The 19,754-nt window shown below is 36.0% G+C and overlaps 2 protein-coding genes across 2 annotated transcripts; both read left to right on the top strand.

The window, feature by feature from the left end:
- The first annotated feature begins 14,525 nt into the window (after positions 1-14,525).
- LOC131598639 (uncharacterized) lies at positions 14,526-15,260 on the top strand. The gene is made up of 2 exons (XM_058871220.1): positions 14,526-14,556; positions 14,659-15,260. The coding sequence occupies exons 1-2, from the start codon at positions 14,526-14,528 to the stop codon at positions 15,258-15,260; spliced, it is 633 nt and encodes a 210-aa protein (XP_058727203.1).
- Positions 15,261-15,304: 44 nt separating this feature from the next.
- Positions 15,305-18,447, top strand: LOC131598638 (uncharacterized). Its single transcript, XM_058871219.1, has 6 exons — positions 15,305-15,670; positions 15,844-16,824; positions 16,962-17,016; positions 17,092-17,220; positions 17,329-17,445; positions 17,903-18,447. The coding sequence occupies exons 1-6, from the start codon at positions 15,305-15,307 to the stop codon at positions 18,445-18,447; spliced, it is 2,193 nt and encodes a 730-aa protein (XP_058727202.1).
- The last annotated feature ends 1,307 nt before the right edge of the window (positions 18,448-19,754 follow it).

The raw sequence follows: 19,754 nt of genomic DNA, 5'->3' as shown, positions 1-19,754 counted from the left end.
GATTTCTGTTTTCGACAAAGGTTTCGTGGATGCATTATTTGTCAAACCACTTATAACTTCAGCCTCAAGGGTATACAAGCCTTGTTTCTTCACGCCTCTCAAGACTTCCTTTGAACCCTTCATGACTCTTAGGATACTGCTCTCTCATTGGAAAACATATCCTTTCTTATCGAATTCACCAAGAGAAAGCAGATTTCTATTCAAATCAGGAACATACCTGACTTCAGTCAACAACCTTATTGACTCATCATGGAGCTTGAATCTCACAGATCCAACACCTGCAATCTTGCAAGCCTTGTTGTTTCCCAGCAATACTGATCCACCATCTTGATCACATAATTCCTCGAACAAGTCTTTGTTTGGAGTCATGTGCCAAGTGCAACCTGAATCCATAACCCACTCCTTCTTAGAGTCACTACTTGAAACCACAAGAACATCAGATGATTCAAAATCATCTTGAACAATGGCAGCGTTGCCATTATCCTTACCTCCATGATATTTCAGGCGTTCAGGGCACACCTTTCTTGTGTGACTCTCCTTCTTAAAATGGTAGCAACGAATGCCAGATGCTTCACCACTGTGAGACTTCGACTGGCTTTATCCTTTCTTCTTGTCGAACTTACCATCCTTTCATAAGAGTTTTCCTTTAACGGCCAAACCTTCGCCAACAGTCGAAGGTTTATGCTCCTTTTGTTCATTCAAGTCCTTAGAGTACAAGGCTGATTGAACTTCTTCAAACGTCAGGGAATCCCTTCCATACAAGAGAGTTTCTTTGAAGTGAGCATGTGATCGAGGCAAAGAACACAATAGTAACAACGCTTGATCTTCATCATCGATCTTCACAACAATATTTTCAAGATCAAGAATCAGCTTGTTGAACATATCCAACTGCTCAGCCAATACTTTGTCTTCAATCATCTTGAATGAATACAAAGCTTGCTTCAGGTAGAGTCGATTTACCAGCGATTTGGTCATACACAAACTTTCAAGTTTCACCCATAACCCTGATGCCGTCGTCTCCTTTGATACCTGCCGGAGAACCTTATCACCAAGGCTCAACAGAATTGCGCTGTGTGCTTTCTCGATCATATTCGTCTTCTGCGCTGCCGTCAATTCTGCATTCATGGCTGCCTCTCCCTTCAACGCTTCCAAACAACCCTGCTGAACCAGTAGGGCTTTCATCTTCAAGCGCCACAGACCGAAATCATTCACTCTGGTGAACTTTTCAATCTCATACTTTGTTGAAGGCATCTTCTCCACGCTCACCGCACCAATTTGTTGTGAATTCAATGCCACGAACAAAGTATAAAATAAGGGATGAATAAAGGACAAGGAAGAAGAGGAGAACACAAATATTGGTTATAACTGTTATTCTTTTACTTTCTCTTAAAACAAGATTACAAGTTTACAAGAATAACAAATAACCTCTCTCACCCTAAATTAGGATTTACAGCTTAGCAATGATGAGAGACTAGTATGCTATTTATAATAAAACCTAACATACTAACTAATGGGCTTTTTCCACAAGGCCCATTACACAAGCCAACTTAATAAACAAGCTAACTTAACAAATTAGGGTTTAAACACTAAAACCTAATTTAACATGCTAACAACCCTAGCATCTTCGACACAAGCATGTGAACAACCTTCGACTTCATGCTTAACCCTGTCGAACCAAGAAGCTACCCTTCGGCCATACTAGAGTTCGATCCAATATCTCACAAATTTCATAACAACACTCTTATGAAGCATATATTCTTGTTCTGGTTCATGTTTTAATTTAAATTCGCAAATGTTTGGAATCTCGTCTATCATCCTTGATAGTCTCTGAGTGTTATCTAGTTGAGGGTGGTGTGGTCGCAATATTGTGATGCAAGGCACAATAACTATCTTTCGTGCTTGCACCACCACCCATAACAACTTTCTCATGCAAGTCCAACTAATTTAGATTTGGATGGTTGAGTACACCCATTGCTTTCAATTTCTGTATCATAAAAACAACTGAATACAATATAAAAATTAAAATTCACAAACAATAACAACAACACACAACAAAAATATTTTAAATTATACTTATACCTCAATGAGATCACAGATACATTTCTCTAAGTCAACCTCAGCCAACCTCTCTTGCTCCTACTGCACCTCCTGCAACATCTTCTACCGTTCCTCCTTCAACATCCTCTCTCACTCCTTCTGCAACATCATCTCTCAATCCTCCTAATTCCACTTCTCCCGCTCTTGTTATAATACCTCCCCTTGAAGGATAGAAAAACACTTAGAAAGGGGGGGTTTGAATAAGTGTAGCTTTAAAAACTTGACAGATAAAAATAAATTGCACAGTTATTTTTATCCTGGTTCGTTGTTAACTAAACTACTCCAGTCCACCCCCGCAGAGATGATTTACCTCAACTGAGGATTTAATCCACTAATCGCACGGATTACAATGGTTCTCCACTTAGTCAGCAACTAAGTCTTCCAGAGTCTTCTGATCACACACTGATCACTCCAGGAACAACTGCTTAGATACCCTCTAAGACTTTTCTAGAGTATACTGATCCACACGATCACTCTAGTTACAACCTGCTTAGATAACTTCTAAGACTTCATAGAGTATTCTGATCCACACGATCACTCTAGTTCCTTACAACTTAATGTAATCAATTCTAAGAGTATTACAATTGCTTCTTAAAAGCTATAATCACAAACTGTGATATTTCTCTTAACGTTTAAGCTTAATCTCACTAATATATTACAACAGCAATGTAGTGAGCTTTGATGAAGATGAAGATTCTGAGCTTTGATTTGAACAGCGTTTCAGCAAGTTAATATGAGTTGTTTTTGGTGCAGAATCGTTAACCTTGCTTCTCATCAGAACTTCATATTTATAGGCGTTGGAGAAGATGACCGTTGAGTGCATTTAATGCTTTGCGTGTTCCGTACAGCATTGCATTTAATGTTATACGCTTTTGTCAACTACCTCGAGCCTTGTTCACGCTGTGTCTACTGACGTAGCCTTTAGTAGCTTTTAACGTTCCTTTTGTCAGTCAGCGTAGCTTGCCACTTGTACTTTCTTCTGATCTGATGTTTGTGAATACAAAGTTTGAATATCATCAGAGTCAAACAGCTTGGTGCAAAGCATCTTCTGATCTTCTGACCTTGAAGTGCTTCTGAGCGTGATACCATCAGAACTTCAGTGCTTTTGTTCTCTTGTTCTTCTGATGCTTTCATAGACCCATGTTCTGATTCTGCTTCGACCATCTTCTGATGTCTTGCCAGACCATGTTCTGATGTTGCATGCTGAACCCTTTGAGACAAAGCTTCTGAGCGCTGAATTATGCATACTCTTTATATATTTCCTGAAAAGGAAATTGCATTGGATTAGAGTACCATATTATCTTAAGCAAAATTCATATTATTGTTATCATCAAAACTAAGATAATTGATCAGAACAAATCTTGTTCTAACAATCTCCCCCTTTTTGATGATGACAAAAACATATATAAATGATATGAATTTGCGATCAGAAAGAGCAGACGGCAAAAGACAAATTACACAGCTATAGCATAAGCATATGAATATGTCTCCCCCTGAGATTAACAATCTCCCCCTGAGATAAATAATCTCCCCCTGAAATAAATACTCGAAGAACTTTAATAAAAGACTTCCCTGATTATTTCGGTAGAGACGATCATATAAGCTTCTGTCTTCAGAGAATTCATAGCTTCTGACTTCTGCTTCCATTGGACAGCTTCAGAACTAGAATTTCCTTAGATCCCTAGAACACTCACAGCTTCTGATTCCTGCTTCCATCTAGGACAGCTTCAGAACTTGAATTTCTTTGATCTTCTGAACATTCACAGCTTCTGATTTCTGCTTCCATCTAGGACAGCTTCAGAACTTGAATTTCTTTGATCTTCAGAACATTCACAGCTTCTGATTTCTGCTTCCATCTAGGACAGCTTCAGAACTTGAGTTTTCTGGATCTTTAGAACATTCACAGCTTCTGATTTCTGCTTCCCTCGGATAGCTTCAGAGCTTTGAATTTCTACCAACATCACTTCATGCTAGATTTGTATCAGAACATTGTTGAATGTACCAGAGCATCATCAGAGCATCTCTACATCCTGAAATGTTACAGCACAAAAACTAAACGACAAAAGTCAGCATGAACGAGTCAGAACATAAAATGTATATTTGAACACATGATATGTATCAGAGCCATATAGGCTAAAATAATGTATCAGAGCAAATAGAATTTTGTCAAAGCAAATAGACAGATATGGATTAAATTCTATTTTCAGTGCTTCTGATTTCTGAAGCTTGATAGCACTCAGCTTGCTTCAGTTTCCATGAGCTTATTCTTTTTACAGAATAACACTTCTTATGGTTTTGCTTCTTGTGTATGCTTTGAAGATTTTCTTCACTTCTTTATACCTGCAAAACACTTAAACCATATAGAACTTGCAGTTCTTGTTAGTAAATGTATGGGAGCTTTACCCAGCAACTGATAGATTAATCAAATCATTTATCATTTATCTTCTCCCCCTTTTTTGTCATAACATCAAAAAGAATATTTCAAAAGATTCAGATGAATAAAACGACAAATAAAATCACTGGAATGTAAAACAAAGAAACTTTTCATTGATAATCAAAAGATATTACAAAAGGTTCTTATGTTTAACAAGATGAGAAACATTCCTAGCAAATACATAAAAAGTCATCCCAAGAGGAAATGACTACAAAAATTAAAAACAGCACCCTAGCAAGACACACTCTGTGTCAACCCATCAAGAATCCCTGTGGACTCTTGTCTTCCAGACTAGAACCTCCACTGTAGGAGAGATCCAAGAGACCAAAGAGGAAGAGAGGGACAGTTCACAGACAGAGAGCTAATGTTGCAAACGGGGCTTTTCCTTAACATAGAAGTTAAGAATATTATTCTTAACCTCTTCCCATAACTCAAGAAAGTCTTCTGTCTTTGGGTGAAAGTTGATAACAACATCAAAGAAGAGGTCTGACTTGAGAGGTATTAGGAGAGCCATCCCGAGATATGCAGAGATCTGTCGCCTTTGAGTCATAGATCTTCAACAGGCTTAGGGTGAACGCTAGGTTTGAGCTAGGATTTTTAAAAGAAAGAAAAAAACTTGTTTGAGCAAGAGACGAAAACGGAAGAAAGAGAGAAAAAAACTTGATGAGGAATGCAAAGAGATAGAGAAAGAGAACACAGATAGAGTGTAAAAGAGAAAATATATGAGGGAAGGAGAAGCGTTTGAAGAGTATTTAAAAGAGAATAAAATGAAACGAATGATGAATAGCATTTAATGTTACGTGACATGAGGAGAGATAATAAAGACAAATGAGGTGACTAGCACAGTTACCTATGGTCGGCGTCCCTTCAACTGCACGCGCGCTTATCCATGAATAGTAACGACAGGTTTACCATCCCGAGATAAAACGTTACAGCTGTTTTGCTTTAAAAGAGGTTTTGAATCAACTTAGACAATGAAACGTTAGTAATAACCGAATCATAATTTCTAAAAGATTTCAATCAGAACTTCTGATTTTAAAAAAAATTCACATTCATTTCAGAAGATACTCATACGTAAGAACTTCTCATCTTCTCATTCTGGGCATAAATCCATACTGATGTTATTCAGAATGAACTTAAACCTATCTTCAGCCAGGGGTTTTGTAAAGATATCAGCCCATTGATGGTCTGTATCCACAAAGTTTAAAGATATAACACCCTTCTGAACATAGTCCCTTATGAAATGATGTTTAATCTCAATATGTTTAGCCTTTGAATGAAGAATAGGATTCTTAGATAAACATATAGCAGAAGTATTATCACAGAATATAGGAATGTTACTCTCATATATCTGATAATCTTCTAACTGACTCTTCATCCAGAGCATCTGTGTACTACAACCAGCAGCAGCGACATATTCTGCTTCTGTTGTTGATAGAGCAATAGTTGCTTGCTTCTTGCTATACCAAGAGATCAAATGACTTCCAAGAAATTGGCAACTTCCTGAAGTACTTTTTCTTTCAATTCTGTCTCCAGCATAGTCAGCATCGCAGAATCCTACTAAGTTGTATTCTTTAGATTTTCTGTAAACTAAGCCAACATTAGTAGTACCTTTCAGATACCTTAGAATTCTCTTAACAGCAGTTAAATGAGATTCTCTAGGATCTGATTGGAATCTAGCACACAAACAAACACTGAACAGAATGTCAGGTCTAGAAGCAGTCAAATATAGAAGAGATCCAATCATACCTCTGTATAACTTCTGATCTACCTTCTTACTTACCTCATCCTTACCTAGGATGCATGTTGGATGCATAGGAGTTTTGGCTTCTTTGCAGTCTAGAAGATTAAACTTCTTCAGAAGTTCCTTCACATACTTGGTTTGGTGAACATACGTTCCTTCTGATGTTTGATTTATTTGTATTCCAAGGAAATACTTGAGTTCTCCCATCATGCTCATTTCAAACTCAGCCTGCATAGACTCAGCAAACTCCTTTCCAAGTGTAGCATTAGATGTTCCAAAAATAATATCATCTACATATATTTGACAAATTAAAATATCCCTTTTAAAGGTTTTACAAAAGAGAGTAGTGTCCACTTTTCCTCTAGTGAAACCATTATCCAGAAGGAAAGAACTTAAGCGTTCATACCAAGCTCTGGGAGCCTGTTTCAATCCATACAATGATTTCTTTAGTTTAAAAACATGATTAGGAGACAGAGAGTCTTCAAAACCAGGAGGTTGATGGACATAAACTTCTTCATCTATATAACCATTTAAGAAGGCACTCTTAACATCCATCTGATAGAGAGTGATGTTATGTTGAGTGGCAAATGAAATTAATAGACGAATAGATTCTAACCTGGCCACTGGTGCAAAGGTTTCTGTATAGTCAATCCCTTCTTGCTGACTATAACCCTGAGCCACCAGTCTGGCTTTGTTCCTTACCACTTCACCTTTCTCACTGAGCTTGTTTCTGAAGACCCATTTTGTGCCGATTATATTGAATCCATCTGGTCTAGGAACAAGATCCCAAACATCATTCCTTGTAAACTGATTTAGTTCTTCTTGCATAGCAATTATCCAGTCTGGATCTTCTAGAGCATGATCAACAGAAGTTGGCTCGATCAAAGACACAAGACCTAATTGACAGTCTGCATTGTTCTTAAGGAATGCTCTTGTTCTGATTGGATCATCCTTCTTTCCAAGAATGACATCTTCTGAATGACCAGAGATGAGTCTGGATGATCTTCTGACAGATGGTTCTTCAGAAATGCTTAGATTCTCCAGAGAAGCTGATACTTGATCTTCAGATTCTTTGCTTCTGAGAAGCTCTGCTTCTGATGCGTTGCTTCTTGGCTCAGCAACTTCTGATATATCAATATCCCAATCTGCAAAATTATCAAACTGCTTTGGTTTTTCAGAACCAAGCTTATCATCAAACCTGATATTGATTGATTCTTCTACAATCAATGTTTCAGTATTGTATACTCTATAGCCTTTTGAGCATTCAGAATATCCAAGAAGGAAACATTTTTGTGCTTTGGAATCAAACTTACCAAGATGATCTTTAGTGTTCAGAATAAAGCATACACATCCAAAAGGATGGAAATATGAAATGTTGGGCTTTTTATTCTTCCACAATTCATAAGGAGTCTTATTTAGAATAGGTCTGATAGAGATTCTATTCTGAATATAGCATGCAGTGTTTATTGCTTCTGCCCAGAAATGCTTAGCCATATTGGTTTCATTGATCATGGTTCTGGCCATTTCTTGCAGAGTCCTATTCTTTCGTTCTACAACTCCATTTTGCTGTGGAGTTCTAGGACAAGAGAAATCATGGGCAATACCATTTTCTTTGAAGAATTCTTCAAAGGATCTGTTCTCAAATTCACCACCATGATCACTTCTAACCTTTATGATTTTACACTCTTTTTCAGATTGAATCTGAATGCAGAAATCAAAGAACACTGAATGAGTCTCATCCTTGTGTTTCAAGAATTTTACCCACGTCCAGCGGCTATAATCATCTACGATGACTAATCCATATTTCTTCCCTCTGACAGATGCTGTTTTGACTGGGCCAAACAGATCAATGTGCAAGAGTTCTAATGGCCTTGAGGTAGAAACAACATTCTTGGACTTGAATGCAGGTTTGGAGAACTTGCCCTTCTGACATGCTTCACAAAGAGCATCTGATTTGAATTTCAGATTAGGGAGTCCTCTGACCAGATCCAGTTTGTTAATCTGAGAAATCTTTCTCAAACTAGCATGACCTAATCTTCTGTGCCAGACCCACTGCTCTTCAGAAACAGACATAAGACAAGTCACCTTCTGACTCATAAGATCTTGCAGATCTGTCTTATAAATGTTGTTCTTCCTCTTGCCTGTAAATAGGATTGAGCCATCCTTCTGATTTACAGCCTTGCAAGACTCTTGATTAAAGATTATATCATAACCATTGTCACTCAATTGACTGATAGATAAGAGGTTATGTGTTAATCCTTCTACAAGAAGTACATTAGAAATGGAAGGAGAGTTACCAGACTTTATAGTTCCAGAGCCAATTATCTTGCCCTTCTGATCTCCTCCAAACTTGACTTCTCCTCCAGACTTAAGCACCAGGTCTTGGAACATAGACCTTCTTCCTGTCATGTGTCGTGAGCATCCAGAGTCCAGGTACCATGACATGTTGTGCCTTGTCCTTTTTGCAGTCAAGGATATCTGCAATAGGAATAATCTTATCCTTAGGTACCCACATCTTTTTGGGTCCTTTCTTGTTAGATTTTCTCAAGTTCTGATTGAACTTGGGTTTAACATTGTAAGCAATAGGAGGAACAGCATGATAATTTTTAATGTGAGTTTCATGATATTTCCTAGGTTGTGTCACATGCTTTTTGGTGTGTGTTATGTGAAAACTTTGAGCATGTGAAGTGTGCCTAATATCATGGGAGTGGCCATACTTGAACTGATCATACAATGGCTTGTATGTGAATTTCATTTCATCAACAGGTTCAAGTTTGTATGGGGTTTCACCCTCAAAACCAATGCCGACTCTTTTGTTTCCAGACACAGCATATATCATAGAAGCTAGTTGACTTCTGCCAATACTTCTAGATAAGAACTTCCTGAAACTTAAATCATATTCTTTCAGAATATGGTTTAGACTAGGAGTGGATTTCTCTGAATCAGAAGTAGATCCAACATTATTGGATAATTTTAAAAGTTTTTCTTTTAATTCAGAATTCTCCAACTCAAGCTTCTTTGTTTCAAATTCAAATAGCTTTTTCAGCTTTTTGTATTTGAGACTGATCTGAGACTTGAGTTCCAGAAGTTCAGTTAGACCGGAAACTAACTCATCTCTAGTAAGTTCAGAAAATACCTCTTCAGAATCTGATTCTGATGTAGATTCTGATCCGTCATCTTCTGTCGCCATCAGCGCACAGTTAGCCTGATCATCTTCAGAGTCTGAATCATCTTCTGACTCATCCCAGGTTGCCATAAGACCTTTCTTCTTATGAAACTTCTTCTTGGGATTTTCCTTCTGAAGATTTGGACATTCATTCTTGAAGTGTCCAGGCTCATTGCATTCATAGCACATGACCTTCTTCTTGTCAAATCTTCTGTCATCAGAAGATTCTCCACGTTCAAATTTCTTTGAACTTCTGAAGCCTCTGAACTTCCTTTGCTTGGTCTTCCAGAGTTGATTTAGCCTTCTGGAGATCAAGGACAGTTCATCTTCTTCTTCAGATTCTGATTCTTCAGGATCTTCTTCTCTAGCCTGAAAAGCGTTAGTGCATTTCTTGATATTGGATTTTAATGCAATAGACTTACCTTTCTTTTGAGGCTCATTTGCGTCCAGCTCTATTTCATGACTTCTCAAGGCACTGATAAGCTCTTCCAGAGAAACTTCATTCAGATTCTTTGCAATCTTGAACGCAGTCACCATAGGACCCCATCTTCTGGGTAAGCTTCTGATGATCTTCTTTACGTGATCAGCCTTGGTGTATCCCTTGTCAAGAACTCTCAATCCAGCAGTAAGAGTTTGAAATCTTGAAAACATCTTTTCAATGTCTTCATCATCCTCCATCTTGAAGGCTTCATACTTCTGGATTAAAGCTAGAGCTTTAGTCTCCTTGACTTGAGCATTTCCTTCATGAGTCATTTTCAAAGACTCATATATGTCATAGGCCGTTTCCCTGTTAGATATCTTCTCATACTCAGCATGGGAGATAGCATTCAGCAAAACAGTTCTGCATTTATGATGATTCCTGAAGAGCTTTTTCTGATCATCATTCATTTCTTGCCTTGTCAGCTTTACGCCACTGGCATTTACTGGATGTTTGTAACCATCCATCAGAAGATCCCATAGATCACCATCTAGACCAAGAAAGTAACTTTCCAGTTTATCTTTCCAGTATTCAAAGTTTTCACCATCAAATACCGGTGGTCTAGTATAACCATTGTTACCGTTGTATTGCTCAGCAGAGCCAGATGTAGATGCAGGTGTAGACTTTTCACTTTCATCAACCATCTTTTACTGAAGCGTTTTTCTCTTCCTGAATCTTTTCTAAACACGGTTAAGTGCTTGCACCTTAGAACCGGCGCTCTGATGCCAATTGAAGGATAGAAAAACACTTAGAAAGGGGGGGTTTGAATAAGTGTAGCTTTAAAAACTTGACAGATAAAAATAAATTGCACAGTTATTTTTATCCTGGTTCGTTGTTAACTAAACTACTCCAGTCCACCCCCGCAGAGATGATTTACCTCAACTGAGGATTTAATCCACTAATCGCACGGATTACAATGGTTCTCCACTTAGTCAGCAACTAAGTCTTCCAGAGTCTTCTGATCACACACTGATCACTCCAGGAACAACTGCTTAGATACCCTCTAAGACTTTTCTAGAGTATACTGATCCACACGATCACTCTAGTTACAACCTGCTTAGATAACTTCTAAGACTTCCTAGAGTATTCTGATCCACACGATCACTCTAGTTCCTTACAACTTAATGTAATCAATTCTAAGAGTATTACAATTGCTTCTTAAAAGCTATAATCACAAACTGTGATATTTCTCTTAACGTTTAAGCTTAATCTCACTAATATATTACAACAGCAATGTAATGAGCTTTGATGAAGATGAAGATTCTGAGCTTTGATTTGAACAGCGTTTCAGCAAGTTAATATGAGTTGTTTTTGGTGCAGAATCGTTAACCTTGCTTCTCATCAGAACTTCATATTTATAGGCGTTAGAGAAGATGACCGTTGAGTGCATTTAATGCTTTGCGTGTTCCGTACAGCATCGCATTTAATGTTATACGCTTTTGTCAACTACCTCGAGCCTTGTTCATGCTGTGTCTACTGACGTAGCCTTTAGTAGCTTTTAACGTTCCTTTTGTCAGTCAGCGTAGCTTGCCACTTGTACTTTCTTCTGATCTGATGTTTGTGAATACAAAGTTTGAATATCATCAGAGTCAAACAGCTTGGTGCAAAGCATCTTCTGATCTTCTGACCTTGAAGTGCTTCTGAGCGTGATACCATCAGAACTTCAGTGCTTCTGTTCTCTTGTTCTTCTGATGCTTCCATAGACCCATGTTCTGATTCTGCTTCGACCATCTTCTGATGTCTTGCCAGACCATGTTCTGATGTTGCATGCTGAACCCTTTGAGACAAAGCTTCTGAGCGCTGAATTATGCATACTCTTTATATATTTCCTGAAAAGGAAATTGCATTGGATTAGAGTACCATATTATCTTAAGCAAAATTCATATTATTGTTATCATCAAAACTAAGATAATTGATCAGAACAAATCTTGTTCTAACACCCCTATCTTTTTAGCAACTATCTCTTTAATTTCTCTTGTATGATTTGCTTCGTAAATTGGTTGCGATGGTCCAGAATGTAATTTCAAGTTGACGCCTTTTGCAAGACCACAGGCATGCCTAATATGCTCATTGGTTCCAATCGGTTCTACCAAAATGTCATGAAGTTTTTGTGGAACGAAGCTACCAACTTTGGTTTGTTCAACTAGTATATCCTACAACATATTAAATTACCTAAAAATGAATTAACTAAAAATAAGTAATGTTAAAAAAGTATCTCCTTACAATATTTTTAGCCATTTAGTGTGTAGCCTCTGATGTGAACGAGTCATCTGGTCTTTGACATGTCCTCTTCCATTTTTCATAGTGTGACGATGTAGATGGACTACAATCAAGACTTCTAACAGGTTCTCCTAACTCTAGTTCCCTTTGTTTTCTTTTTTCATTTATTGTTTTCTGTTCAAGTTTATCATATCCTCCACGAGACAATCTATGTAAATAGATATTTCAAACTCGATTCTCTTTTCCTTTTTGGCCCTTAGCCAAGAATTGAGGAGTGGTGCGAGACTTTACAAAATCCTCTCAAACTTTCTTATAAATATATGAATACTTCACGTATGGGGGCGCTTCGTTATCTTTTGGATTTTTAATAAATTCTTTTGTGAGTTGTGTCTTAAAGTTCCTCCAACTCTTACCAACATATTCAATCCTTTTCTTTTTTTAGCATTTATCCTCTGAAACAATAAAAACTTCCTATGTTTATATAATAGAGTTGATATTAGTATTAAACTAAAAAATAAATGATCAAATATACTTGTAAAACAAATTAAAAAAATGATAATAGATATTGTAATATCGATCCATATGTTATCTTTCAATTCACCGTCAACCTTATCTCAATTATTTATCAAAGTAGTCACTTTGGTTTTACCTTATAAATTATAATGCCATGTAACTTTGGTACACATCGTCGAACCTTGTAATAGAGGTTGCAGCTGAAGTCAAATATGTTTGTGGTCCTCATAAATATCTCATATTTCACTTTTAGTCCCTTAAAAAAATTTCTTTAAAGAATGGTCCTCCTAAAATTTTCCATCCGCACTTTTGGTCCCTCTTGCAATTTAGCGACAGAATTAGCGGCGATTTTAGCGATGGTTTACTAATTAGCGATTGAATTAGCGATGATTTTAGCATAAGGGACTAAGAGTGCGGATGAAATTTTTTAGGAGGATCATTCTTTAAAAGAATTTTTTTAAGGGACTAAAAGTAAAAATATGAGATATTTAGGAGGATCATAAACATATTTAATCCTAAATAATAATAATAATAAATAACAAAAGTAAAAGGAAAAGCCGTCATGTGACTCTAAACCAATTTAAAATTAAAATAAAATATAAAATGTAATGATTGGGATTCGAAGCAAACTCTATCATAGTTATATTCCCTCGGTTTTAGGGATAACCGAGGGTATAGGTTTTATATATTTTATAAAAAAATAAATGATAACGCTACCAGGACATATACCTCGGTTATTGATGGATCGAGGTGATTTTGAGTCAATACACTATCGGAAATTTCACCCTTCAATTAAATTTCCAATACAAAATGGTAGATTTTGAAATTTTCGAAAAAAATTGTGACTTATTGGAAATTTCAAATAAACTACCAGAAATTTCATATATACTAGAAATTTTCAACTTCGTATTAGAAATTCCGTTCAAAAAAGTTGTTATTTTTTGACAAGGAGTATTTTTGGTTTTAAAAAAATATGGGGATGCCAGATTTAATTTTTGGGTTGGTAAGTTAAATTTTTCAAGTTAAGCAATCAATTGGGCTAATTGATATTCAGGCCCAAACACAAATTTTCACTTTTTTTTTTGAATTTATTGTGGAGGTTGGGCCTTATTAAGCCAGTTAAAAGTTTAATTCAAAATTAAAATTTAAACAAAATTTTACTTATTTTAAAATTGTCCCTAAATAATTGAATTATTTTTATTTAAAAAACAGGATTATTTGGAATCATTTGATTCTTTAATTAAAGTTCGGTTAATTTTAACCTATTTTATGATTTAAACTATAAAACTATCATTAATATGACTATCTTCTTTGCATCCACTTTTAATTAAATTGAGATGCTAAATAACCCAAAATACAAAACCAATTAAATAATAAAAAAAAAACCAGGTAATAGTTAAAATGAAAATAAATCCTTTTTTAGAGACACAGGATACAAATAAACTAGGATTCTAATAACTAAAATACAAAATCCAGCAAATAACCGAAATACAAAATCAAGTAACATTTAAAATAAAACTAATTAATGTTTCTACATAGTTAAAACAGAAACTCAAAGCTCTGTATAGAATCTCATACCAACAAAAAGCTCATTGATTTAAGTTGAATGAATCAAAAGAAATATTCAAGACTTAATTAAATGTTACACAAACTATTTGTATATAAGCTATTGATGATGTTTCTAATAAAAAGCTGCAAAGATTACAAACCTTGAGAACTCCAAAATGCTTGCTTTGACTTTGGTAATAGTCAGAGGTAGTTTAAATTCAATTAAAACAACTTTATAACACCATCCATCAATAATTAAACAATAGCTAAACCCTAAACAATAGTTAGTTCATTCTTTTGATAAGTTAGGTTTTTTTATGACACTATGGTTGTAGAGAATAGAGATTTTTCTGGCGGTATTGTTGCAGCTTGGAAAAAGAATTCAATGCTGGTTACTAGATGATCAATTTCTTCACCTCTTCGTGAATTACAATGCTGTGCAAGCATTTTACTTTCAGCAGTCTATGCTAACCCGCAAGAGACTCAGAAAAAAATCCTGTGGGAGAAACTTAAAGTTATTGCTGCTAGTATGCTGGAGTCTTGCCTTTTAGAAGGAGATTTCAACGATATTGCTAATAGTACTGAAAAACGAGGTGGGCTCCAAGCTTCTCAAAGTAGATGCAACATGTTTCGTAACAAGATCCAGAGCTGCAAGCTTGATGATCTAGAGACGCGTGGTCCAATGTTTACGTGGCGTGGTCCTTACTTTCATGGAGGGCAACGCATTTACGAGAAATTTGATTGTGTCCTTAGTAACGATAGATGGATATGTAGTTACCTGAATGCATACGTAAAAGTTTTGGCCCGTGTTGAGTTCTCGGATCATCATTCTATTCTCATAGTTCCAACTATTATTGTCAATGCTAGAAAAGAAAAACCCTTCAGATTTGAGAATGCGTGGCTTCTCAAAGAAACATACCATGATATGATTAAGCAAGTCTGGAACAATGAGGATAATTTCCTGCAAAATATTAGCAATACCAGCGAAGGAATCAAAGAGTGGAAGTATGAAACTTTTGATGAAGTTAGAAGAAGGAAAGAGAAACTATGCGTCGGTTAGAAAGCATTCAAAGAAAGCTCCAACAAAACCATAACTATGGAGGTATGAAAAGACTAGAAGCTAATCTGCAAAAAGAGTTAAGCATTATCTTGAAGCAAGAAGAGCTTATGTGGTTTCAAAGGGGTAGAACCAATTGGTTGGCTGATGGAGACCGCAATACTCGGTATTATCATATGAAAATAATTACAAGAAGAAAGGGAAATAAGATATTAATGCTGAAAGATGATGAAGGAAATTGGGTAGAGGATCATGATGCATTGGAGCAGCTAGTTACGAATTATTTCAAAACCATGTTTGATAGCACTAATCTTTGTTGTCAATGGTCCCAATGGTCCCAAACTGAGATATCGTATCCAAAGATTAGTGCTGATATAGTGCATAGCTTAGATGAGGATATTAAGGCGGAGGAAGTAAAAAAAAACTTTATTTGCTATGAAACCGTGGAAGGCGCCTGGCCCAGACGATTTTTCAGCTTTATTGGGAGACCGTAGGTAAGAATGTTTGTGAGTTTGTCAAGAATGTGTGGAAAAACCCGAGTATTATTAGTGACGTGAACAAAACTGATATTTGCTTGATTCCTAAGGTGATTCAGCCACATTTTGTCAATCAATTCCGACCAATTTCTCTTTGCAATACCATCTATAAGATTGTTACCAAGGTGATTGTGGAAAGGCTTAAACCCCGTATGCAGTACCTTGTTTCCCCGTTTCAAACAGGATTTGTCCCTGGGAGATCAATACATGAGAACATCATTATTGCCACAGAAGCAATGCATAATATGTCTAAAAAGAAGGGTAAAAAAGGATACTTTGCCATTAAGATTGATCTTGCTAAGGCTTATGATAAGATCAATTGGAAGTTCATCTGGCGAGTTCTTACTGAGATAGGATTACCTGACAACTTGATAAATATTATTATGCACGGTGTTACGAGCGTCGAGACTGATATTAATTGGAATGGCAGCAGAAGTGATTTCTTTCGTCCCAAGCATGGCATTCGTCAAGGAGACCCGATGTCACCGTACCTTTTTATGTTATGTATGGACAAACCCTCTCATATTATTGAGCAGAAAGTGCATCAGAAGGAATGGAGAGGCGTGCAACTGGGTTCGAAGGGGTTGGGGATTTCTCACCTTATGTTTGCTGACAATCTCTTGATGTTTGGCGAAGTGAATGAAAGGCAAATGAAATGTGTGATCAACTCTCTTGATACTTTTTGCAAGCTTTCAGGTCAAGAAGTAAGTAGAGAAAAATATAGTATTCTTTTCATAGAGAACGTAAAAAGAAGCTTGAGGATGAAACTGGTGCATTTGTCTGGCTATCGTGAGACAAGTAATTTTGGCAAATATCTTGGCATCCCGTTGAGTGGGAAAAACCTGAAGCGACATGATTACAACTATATTATTGAGCAGATTTCTACCAAATTAGCTAGCTGGAAAGCGAGGAACCTTTCTATGGCGGGTAGAATAACTCTTGCGAAGAGTGTCATAGAGGCAACCCCCACCTACCCTATGATGACTAACATCCTTCCAAAAGCCTGCATAAAGGAAATACAGCGCTTGCAAGTAATTTTGTTTGGGGAGATACATAAGTTAAAAAGAAGATGCATGCTATCAATTGGGATACAATTACTCGTAGCAAGGACAATGGTGTTCTGATCCTTCGTAATATTGAGAACATGAACCAAGCTCGTATTGTGAAGATTAGTTGGAAAATGATGAACAATGATGCAAACCTATGGTGCAATATTCTTCGAAGTAAATATCATATGGAGAGCTTTAGCAAAAGTGTTAGTAGTAAGAACTCTGACTCTTATATTTGGTGAGCAATAGTGAAATGCATGCCTAATATGCTGCAATCTAGTGTGTGGAGGATTGGAGATGGAGCTGATATCCATGCTTGGAATGATATTTTGATTGGCATGGGAAAAAATATTGTAGACTATCATGTGGACATCCCGAGTGAGCTGCATAATATGAGGGTGTGTGATTTAATCGATGAAGAAGGGGATTGGAACTAGGGGCTGATGAATGACTGGATGCCTTCTAATCTTTGTTATGTTATTCAAGCTATCTTACCTCCATTGGACCCGGAAGAGAGAGATAGTATTCGATATGTTGGAACTATGAAGGGAGATTTTTCTGTTGGGAATAATTATAGAGATTTGCAGCATGACACAGATGAAGGTAATTATGCTATATGAAAGGATATTTGGTGTTTCCAGGTCCCGGAGCGTGTTCGGGTGTTTATCTGGTTACTCATGCATGATAGATTGATGACGAATTATCGTAAAAGTCTGTGTGGTATTGGAGATGCTACTTGTGAGCTATGCAAAAGTGTTTGCGAATCTCCTTACATGCTGTCAGGGATTGCAGAGTGGTGCAACGAATGTGAAACAAGATTGTGCCAAGAGATTTAACTAACGTTTTCTTTGCAGGTGATTTGCAGGATTGGATTAGAGTGAATATGAATTACCAAGGTGCAAATCAAGACTGGAGTGATACTTGGGCGATAGATTGCCATGCGTGTTGGAATTGGAGAAAAAAAGACATCTGTATGGACAACCATTCAAGGCCTCACAATCCTGAGATCTTCACCATGGATAGAAAACAGCAATACAAACTTGCAACTTCCATTCATCAGAATATTGTGAGAAGACAGACTACCGTAGAACAAATCTCTTAGAGCCCTCCGGAGCCAGATTTCGTGAAACTGAATATCGATGGACTTGTGGAAAAGATAGTTTATCAGGTTGTGGTGGTGTCATCCGTGACAGCAGGGGTTGTTGGCTTTGCGGTTTCTCCAAGCTTATTGGATATTGCAGCGCGTTCACAGCAGAGGCGTGGGCAATTTTTGAAGGCCTCAAGTTAACCTTAGCAAGAGGATATGTGAAGATTATAGTGAATATGGATGCGAGAAAGGTTATCGAAGCAATTTTACGAAAGGATAACAAAGGCTATTCTGACTCGGCGTTGATTCAGCAGATTCGTTTGCATATGTCTAGTCACGATGTGGTTATTTTAGAGCATACATTTTGGGAAGTCAATTCCATAGCTGATAAGCTTGCTAGAGACGCGAGACTGTTAAACAATGGATTTCAAATCTTTGAAGAGGCTCCTGACCATATCATGGTTCTTCTTCAAAAGGATTCTGTTGGGAGCTCTTTTGATAGAGTTGTTGATTTTTAGTTTTTTATGTTTTTGGGCTTAGGCCCTCCTGATATAAAAAAAAAAGTATTAACATTTTAGTATTTGTTGTGAATATTCAACAACAAATATTTGGCACTGCTTCCAAAACCAGTTTTATAGACATACTGCAACTTGCATTAAACGCAATTAACCTAATACCAAAATTAGTAAAACTTCATCATTGAAAAAAAAAAGCGATTTGAGAATGACAAAGTGTATGTCTTTCGCCTTGGCCCTAAGATTTATTATGTTAGTCCTTTTTATTTTATTAATGACGATTTTAACGATAAATTTTTGAATTTTTTTCTGTTAGTTAGATGAAAAAATCTAATAAAACACGTCTGGGAGAATTAACAAATTAATATAATAATTCTTAAATTAAGAGAACAAAATAAATCTTCAAAGTTAACATTTTTTATAAAAAAAAAAGAATATCGTACTTTCTATATTTATTATGTCTATATTTATTATGGTTTCATCATGTATCTGGTTTAGAAATTTTTATTTTAAAAATTTGTAATTCCCTATTGTTAATATTTATGGTTTTTTATTTTTAATTTATAATTATGATTATTTTATTGATGTAATTGTTTCATTATTCAATGCATGTCTGACTTTCGAATTGCCATAACTTTAGTATTCTCTCATTGTTAAAGTGAGGGGTGTTCAAAATCAAATCAATCCAATAGAAAACCGCTAATCGAACCAAATTGAATTGAAAATTGCAAAATATTGCATTTGATTCAAATGTGTTTGGGTCATTTTCTAACAAAATCGTGTAGTTCTCTTCAGATTGCGGTTTGTATTTTGTAAATCGAAACAAACCGTATTATGTTACAAAATTTTACATATCATTATATATTTTTGTAATTCTATAGAGAAATCAACAAGTATTATGTGTATATTTTATCATATTCTTTGCATGATATTTATTTTAATTTACATATCAACAAAAAATAAAATATTATATATTTGAAATGAAGTTACCATATAGTTTTCAGTTTTAATTTATTGACGTTAATAAGGATAAGATCAAAAAATATTTATTTTACATTATCATTGTATTCCTATAAATATTGTTACTAGGCTAGCATAGTCACATGCATGCACTTGTTTATTATTTCAAATTAATTTATGTTTGTCCTTTAGACATAACATAAAATTGTAAGACAAAATTCATGTTTATGCCTCAAATTATAAACTTATTTTATGGAAATGTATGAATGACTAAACATGTGTTGTTCTCTATAAGTGTATGTATGACTCAATATAAAAATTGTAAAAAATCTAACCAATTGAATTGATCA

This window comes from Vicia villosa, linkage group LG4 (assembly GCF_029867415.1).
Source record: "Vicia villosa cultivar HV-30 ecotype Madison, WI linkage group LG4, Vvil1.0, whole genome shotgun sequence".
Lineage (NCBI taxonomy): Eukaryota > Viridiplantae > Streptophyta > Magnoliopsida > Fabales > Fabaceae > Vicia > Vicia villosa.
Note: the sequence above shows the minus strand (reverse complement) of the source record. Positions and strands in the feature narration are given on the sequence as shown.

Coding starts and splice junctions, on each gene's coding strand:
- LOC131598639 (XM_058871220.1), top strand. CDS start 14,526: ATGGTTGTAGAGAATAGAGATTTTTCTGGCG. Junction 14,557..14,658: donor GAATAGAGATTTTTCTGGCG/GTATTGTTGCAG, acceptor TTTTACTTTCAG/CAGTCTATGCTAACCCGCAA.
- LOC131598638 (XM_058871219.1), top strand. CDS start 15,305: ATGAAAAGACTAGAAGCTAATCTGCAAAAAGAGTTAAGCATTATCTTG. Junction 15,671..15,843: donor AGGATATTAAGGCGGAGGAA/GTAAAAAAAAAC, acceptor TTGATTCCTAAG/GTGATTCAGCCACATTTTGT. Junction 17,017..17,091: donor ATGGTGCAATATTCTTCGAA/GTAAATATCATA, acceptor GGTGAGCAATAG/TGAAATGCATGCCTAATATG.